General features: G+C 41.9%; 2 protein-coding genes across 2 annotated transcripts; both read right to left on the bottom strand.

Annotated features, from left to right (window-relative positions):
* Positions 1-475: 475 nt before the first annotated feature.
* MELLADRAFT_86338 (uncharacterized protein) lies at positions 476-1,466 on the bottom strand (the record flags this gene model as incomplete). The annotated part of the gene is made up of 5 exons (XM_007419422.1): positions 476-621; positions 691-795; positions 867-1,033; positions 1,104-1,351; positions 1,413-1,466. 5 exons carry the CDS (start codon positions 1,464-1,466, stop codon positions 476-478), a joined length of 720 nt encoding a protein of 239 aa, XP_007419484.1.
* Positions 1,467-1,889: 423 nt separating this feature from the next.
* Positions 1,890-3,354, bottom strand: MELLADRAFT_86337 (uncharacterized protein; the record flags this gene model as incomplete). Its single annotated transcript, XM_007419421.1, has 5 exons — positions 1,890-1,893; positions 1,943-2,088; positions 2,159-2,497; positions 2,563-2,801; positions 2,880-3,354. The coding sequence occupies 5 exons, from the start codon at positions 3,352-3,354 to the stop codon at positions 1,890-1,892; spliced, it is 1,203 nt and encodes a 400-aa protein (XP_007419483.1).
* Positions 3,355-7,789: the final 4,435 nt, after the last annotated feature.

Raw genomic sequence — 7,789 nt, 5'->3', positions numbered from 1 at the left:
ACTTCCACCCATTCCCTTCTCAGTCTTTCATCCAATTGTAAAATGCCTGGTAAATATATGTGAGTATCCTCAACCTGAAGTTTGAGCTCTGCGGTCCAGTGTTTCCACAGTTTAGACATCCTTCTAGCCACAATCCTATATAGCGCGGCCCTATAGGCCTTTTCATTGGCATTATTTGCTGCAAAGTAACAGCCACATATCAGGTTGACGTTTCTAAATTAACTTCAAGTGAATATATCATATTTCTCACCTTGCCCGATTCCCCCCTTCAGCAACTTAATTTGCTGATGATAGTGGATTGCCCAACCAATCATTTGACGCACTTCCCTGGCAATCCGACGGAGCTCTTCCTGAGCACTTCTTCGTGTTAAAAACGCATCAATACCTCTTCTGATCATGGCTTTCTCTTCCGCTTGACCTTCTTCTTCATCCATCTCACCCCTATTCCAAAATGGATCGTCCATTTCCATAGCCATTACAGCGTCAAACCCTGGGAGTTCAAACCGTGGCCCTCGTCGATAATTGGTTCTAAACTTGAGCACTCTGCGTTCGTAGGTGTTGTACTTGTTGCGTAGATTGCGTGTTTTCTCACCATGCTGGCGAGAATTATATTGTGCTTGTCTAGTACCTGCAGAGTAACAAACCCAATGAGCACTTTAGCGCATGGCAAATTAGGATACCTTAATTTACCTGTATCGCGATGACGACGGAGCCTGCATTCTACGAGGCCCACTTTGCTCTCATACAACTTGTCACGTGCCAGAGATATACTGAGAGCGGCATTTGCTTGATTTCCTGAACAATAGTCATCAAGCGAAGATTATCAACATACATTAAAGTGATGGGCAACAAGACCTGCACTGAACCTGTGGCTGCTGTCAAAGCTCTAAACTCCGCGCCTCCCAGGGCCGTCGCCATGGCTTCAATTTGACCTTCAATATCGACTATGGATCCAGGGAGAGACAGGAGCTCGTTTCTGTCTGCTTGAGTTCTTGCTCTCCTGGTTTTGTTTTGAAGGTCCCTAAGTTCTTCCCTGAGTTGACAATCATTGCAAGGGAGCGTCAGAACTGGATTCATTCCGTAGTATGATAAGCTACACTAACCGAGCAATGACGAGCTGCTCCTCCATTGCCAACAAAATCGTAAGCTTCTCCCGTTTTTGCTTTTGTGTGTCGGTCATTCCATCGAGCTGCTGGGTTCGCTGCGCAATCCAATGATCCTCAAAGAATTGATCATTATGGCCTGGGTATCCTTCAGCAGGAACAGCCAAAATTGCAAGCGTCTGTTCAGCTTCAACAAGGCGCTTTACTACCTCGCCCTTCCTTCGTCGTACATGTTTGACTGCGGGAATCTCAATGTCAAAGATGTACGACGAGCGCTGCAACTAGTAAGTGCAACGGCCACCTACTCACCTGCCTCATGACGTAAACATGTGTTAAAATGCGCCGACCGCATATTGATGGCATTAACCCGGTGTTGGCCAGTGGAATACCTCAGCGGAGCAACCAGAGGATCGAGACCTGACCATATCCTCTCTTCCCCTTCACCATCAGAAAGGCCCCATCCAGCGTTAAGCCTTGGGTTCCAACGGAGCTGACAAGTCCAACGATGAACGTATGCGTGGAAAACGCTGGTGCCAAATTTCAATCGGTCATTGTTCCGATCTTCTTCAAACATATTACGCTGGTACAAGGGAAGATTATAATTATTTTTTTGGTTCTGTAGCTGAAGGCAATATATATTTACTTTGACGATTCCACTTAGCATTGTACAACCTATGTCATACAAAAAACCTATTCGTCGAGGAGTAACGCCATGACCGCGGGTTATGTCTAGTATCCAATTAATCAGGGAATAGCTGAAGTGCAGCCTAAGAATTGATGCCAATGTCAGCTACCAATATCAAAAAATCCTACTCATAGTGATGAATTCTTAAACTCACTTTTCGCCGCTTTGCTTGATGTTGGCGAATCGAAGTGGGTGGTCATGACGACAAGCCATCCCCATCAACCCAGTTTCATCACAACCGCCCCAGTGCCTATTACCTCGCTTATCATTGGCTGCAGTGTGCTGATCGGCACATGCTTGCTACGGCCAAAATGGATGATTCAGCTTGTTTTGAAATCAAAATGGGGAAGTAGCGAAGTCAGAGCCTCACAAAATCATTTTCAGGAAGCCCTTCAAGCCGAGCCTGCATTTGGTTGACTTGTTCCTCAGGGAGAAATAATGATGGCATCTTGATGGGTTTCTTAGCTTGCTTAGTTCCTGCGGAGAGGTGCCTACGATGCTGAAAATTCCCATCCATACAAACTATGATATCAGGCTCTAAAGGATAATTGGTGTTTTGAACAGGGGGGCCAAAGCACCGTGGACAGTTTTCCGCGAGCTTGTCGATGAGAGTGAGATTAAGTTCTATCTGGAGGGCTTCTTCAGTCATAGTGAGCATCTGTCGATATGCATCGATGGCCCAGTACAACGGTGTATGCCATTGTCGAGGCTACGAGTTCGAGATTGGTCAGTAATGGTTTTTGCTTATCTGAAGTCGAGCTCAATCTGACCAACCTCGTCGGTTTTGGTAAGTATGAGGGGATTCCCAGCGTCCAGAAACTCGTCCAGAGCTCTTGCAAAAGGTCCTAGTCGTGTACTGCAGAACTTCCATATGAGATGATAGAATCGTAGCAGCCTTATGGAAAAGGCGGTCTGAGGGAATTTCGGCGAGCCCCCAATGTACCCCATGTATATTAAACGAGTTTGATCGTTCTCTTGACATGGACAAAATGTGATGAGCACTTTCCGCCTCGCTTTTGAGTTGCAGCAGAGACCGGCGACCATCAGTTTGAAAAGTTCATGCATGAATAATTGGGTGAGAGGGCACGAACTTAAAATATCCACCAAGTCAACGTTCCTTTCGCGCCTTTGACTAGGTCTACATGTACACGCAGGCTTGTTATCAAGGTCCCATGTCAATAGATTGCCCCATTCACTCGTTTTGAGATGACATTCAATATAAGCCGAGAACATCTCTTGCGATGCCCTCTCCAAAGCCAGATCACGTTCGTGCCTTTCGTCTTCCAGGCGAGCTTGATGAATCTCTTCAATGAAAGCGGGGATGGCATTGATATCAAGTTCGTCAAGAGCAGGTATGGGCGGCAGGTCCTCGAACCTGGAAGGGCCTCCGTACGGATCCGGTTCACCGTGGTTGTGGTCTAATGAGCTACCATGCCGCTTGTTACCTTTGACCGCGTTGGCCATCTTCTCAAAAAAACGCTTCTGCAGATCAGTTTTCGGGGTGTCCTTCGTCCAGTACGGCTTGTTGGGATTGAAGGGTTGATGGACCCCGGTGAATTTGGGCATGGTTGGTCGTGACTGACGTGACTGATCGTGGTGGTGGTGAGAGGTGTGGTATGCTATTGGGTTTGATAGGAATGAACATGATGAATTTGGTAAGTGCCCATGTGGTTACAAATACATAACATACATACATAACTTACCACCGTAATCATGTATGTTTCATTGGTCGAGTTGAATTGCCTTTCGATTTCCACAAACAACCAACCACAACTACAACATGGATCCACAAACAACTTACAACAACAACATGAATATGGGAAACCTTTACGATCTACATTGCAATCAATCACACGCTTCTCCAACTCAACAACAAAATTCCATCAACAACCAAGTCATGGAATCACACACGCTTCTCCAAAAGTTAACGCTCGAACCAATCGTATCCGCGCTGACAACTGCCGCCAACTTGTAAATAACCACCTGTCAAAGTTGCTTGAAAAGCATGCAGGCGCGAACGGCGCGATTGACGGCGAGGCCTTGGAACGGATAACACATAGCTTTTTGAGCGAAGTCAAAGTGCGCAAGTATTTTTAGTGTTATCATTGACTTATACCCAATTAAATGTCAAACTCATGTATCCATTAAACCACACAGGCTCAGCATCATCAAGCGGGATTATCAAGGTCTGGGGTCAAAACAAATCATGTGTTCACAATACCACACGACGCCATGTCAGTAATAATGATGACTCCCTACATGTTACGACGTACTGTCAAACTAATGTTGCTTATCTTGTTTAGCATTTCGGAAAACTATTGTTTCCATAAAGATGCGCCTTTTTACAACGCAGCTTTTTGTCATCGTTGTCAAAGAAAAAAACGACTACAATGTTTCCGCAATTGGTTGAAGCCCCTTGAACAGGTGGCATAAGCTTAGATGCTCCCTTTGGAGGGATTTTGTTATTGTGAATCATCCTTGTGCTTGATGTTATTGACAAATTAAACCCATGTTGCCTGCTGAACCTGTCTGAAATTAAAATCCCTATGCTGTCTTCATGTTGATCAGACATCGCTTCCTCTTTGATCTACTATATACCTGCATCAAAAGATGACCACATTGACTTCCAATATTATGGTACATTATTCTTTACCCTAGACATCATATAAGTATAGTTGACCATCAGCATGAACAAATTGCTCTTTTGCAGATAGCAATATGTTGAGATTGCAATTGCAATTCATAGTTTAAGTAGTAGGGCTATGACTAAAAGTGAATAATGGAAATTCTCCGGCATGTAGGAAGACATATTTAACAAATGACCATGTTCCAGATTTGGCACATATTCAAGGTGCCATTTTCAACATTGAAGCTGTGGGAAATAGTCATTAATGAATACCTTGCGCCATGCAGGAAGGCACATTTACCAAAGGAGCATTGGGCCAAATTCCCACATCCTCAAAGAGGTCCAGGGGTTTTTGTATGGGAGCGGGAGGACAAAATCAAGGTTTGCATGTTGATGTCATTTTTCGAAGATGATGAAGCAGAGCTATGGTCAAAAGTGTATAATGGAAAATGTCCGCAGTATAATAATGCATATTTAGCAAAGGACCAACTGCTCAATTGTCCACATCTTCAATGTGTCTGAGTGAATTTTGTGTCATATTTTGACACATAATCCAGTTGTTGCACTTTCTGATAAGTTACACCCAAATGTTGTTGCTGGATGTCAATTTTTGAAGATGATGATGCAGAGCTATGGTCAAAAGTGTATAATGAAATATTTCCAAAGCATATTTACCAGAGGGCCTACTGCCCAATGGTCCACATGTTCACTGTGTTTGAGTGAATTTTGTGTCATATTCAGCAACATAAACCGGTTGTTGCCCTCTCTGATAAGTTATTCCCACATATTTAATGTGTTTGTGTGGATTAGCACCACAAAGTGACGCTAATCCACACAATCACATGCAAGATGTGGGAATTTGGGCAGATGGTCCATTGTTAAATATGTTCTCTTATAGTGTGCACATTTTTCATTGCAGACTTTTTACAATAGCTATGCATCTTCACCTAAGATGCATAGCCTTCAATATGCAAACCACAGTTTGTCCTGCCACTCACATCCAAAACCCACACAAACACATTGAAGATGTGGGAATTTGGGCAGATGGTCCTTTGTTAAATGTATTCTCTTATAGTGTGCACATTTTTTAGGCCGTTGCTATTTGCAGCCCACAAGAAAACCATGTAGGCGCTGGCCAAATTACGCCTACATGGGTGTTTCCCACAAAGAAGCGCCTACATTTATGATGTAGGCGCTGGAAACCATCCAAAATGATGCCTACATGTTAAAAAACCCATGTAGGTGTCATTTGGTTACGCCTACATTCAAATAATGAAATGTAGGCGCTATTTTCGAGCGCCTACTTGGGAAATCCAATGTAGGCACTGAAAATTTATGCCTACATTTTTAAAAATGAGCGCATACATTCAATTTTCAGCTCAAACAAGCGCCTACATGCAGTCCTGCATATGTAGGCGCTACAAATCCGGCAACTACAACTCCAGACTGGTCTGAAGGGTAATGAAGAACAATTTTCAAGTCAAAATGAGAGTATTGGAAGACGGAAAAAGCAGTTTGGACTCAAAATGAGTGTATCGGAAGACAGATAAAGCAGTTTGGAGTCGAAATCAGTGTATTGGAAGACGGAAAAGTCACTCCGGAGTCAAAATGAGTGTATCAGAAGACGGAAAAAGTAGTAAATTATTTCAGCTCTGAACTCAGTTTGGAGTCAAAATGAGTGTATCAGAAGCGGAAAAAGAAGTAGATTATTTCGACTCTGAACTGCTATTTACGTCTTCTGATACACTCACTTCAGAGTTGAAAAGAGCATATTCATCTTCCAATATGCTTAACTGCTTTTTCCGTCTTCCAAAACACTCATTTCAACTAATTTTCCTCCCGCTCACATACAAAAACCACAAAAACACATTCTTCACTAAGAATATTGACTTCAATATGCAAAGCACAGTATTTCCTCCTGCTCACATACAAAAATCACAAAAACACATTGAAGAGGTGGGAATTTGGGCCAATGCTCCTTTTTCAAATATGATTTCCTGCATGAAGATGATGATTAAGTAATAACTTTTTGCCATAGGTCTACTTCTTCACCCTCCAAAAGAGATTTCTCAATATACAAACGGGGGAATTATCATCTGGCTCACATACTACCACAACACAAAAGTATTGATGTCAAATATGATTTCCTGCATGAAGATACTGTTTAACTAATCACTTCTTCACCCTCCAAAAGGGATTTCAATATACAAACGGGGGGATTTTTGTCTGGCTCACATCCTACCACAACACAAAAGATTTCAATATACAAACGGAGGAAATTTTATCTGGCTCACATACTACCTCAACACAAAAGTATTGAGGAACACTTGTTTTGCACCATGCTTCTATGGAAGTCTCTGGAATTCTCCTTTCCTACAAGAGTGACACTTTTCATTAATGGTCTTTTCTTGCAGCTCTACCTCTTCCCCCCTAAAACTTGACTTCAATATACAAACCGGGGATTTTTCCTCCTGCTCACATCCAAAAACTACACAAACACTGCCCTTGTGTTATATGCTTTTATGTTTATATATGGTGTCATTTAATTATATATAACCATGAGTTTATGTCATACTTCTACATGTTAAAGTATTTACCAACTTTTTCATTCACTGACATCAGTGCCAAACTTGCACATGTTCATACCTTATTTTATATGGTGTGGAAAAGGGCCAAGTTATAGAGTCTATTTTACAAATTGACAATATGGAATTTTTCTGTCATTCTTCTACGTGTTATTTACATAGAACATAGAAAACTATGTAAATCCTTTTCAAATGGGTGTTTAGGTTGCTCAGATTTAAATTTGACCAAGGTGAAAACATGCGTCCACAGGATTAAACCTTAAATATGAATTGAAATATGACTTATACATATATTAGCATTTACACTCTCTATGCAAGCAGCGTTGCATGGAGAGTGTAAATGCTTAAATTCTTGTGGCAATTGCAATGGATGTCGACCCCAAACATGGGCAAACAACCATTTAAAATACACCAAACCAAAAACAATTCGCATAACATTGTGTACTCAAAATGATGACTATTAACTCAATCATACCAGAAAAACTTGGCATTCATTGTGGAATGGATTGGTTAGGGATGATAAACAAGTTCACCAACAGGAATCCTGAAGCCAAAATAATCAAGAGAACAATCTCTTACTCTAGAATTTAATCGATTGAAAACCAGTAACAAAACACAAAATTATCAAGACAATAGGTTGATGTATAATTCACATCCATCCATATTGTCAACCATATAATCGCTTGAAAACACTTCAAGTAAGCTTACAGCCGAGAGTGTTTGCCTCGGCAGCGATTCCAACCGGAATCAGCTAATGATTTATTCCTAAATAATTAATTGTGGGCATCAA

The sequence above is a fragment of the Melampsora larici-populina genome (assembly GCF_000204055.1).
Source record: "Melampsora larici-populina 98AG31 unplaced genomic scaffold MELLAscaffold_185, whole genome shotgun sequence".
In the NCBI taxonomy this organism is placed as follows: Eukaryota; Fungi; Basidiomycota; class Pucciniomycetes; order Pucciniales; family Melampsoraceae; genus Melampsora; species Melampsora laricis-populina.
The sequence above is the reverse complement of the archived record's forward strand: the minus strand, read 5'-3'. Positions and strand labels throughout refer to the sequence as shown.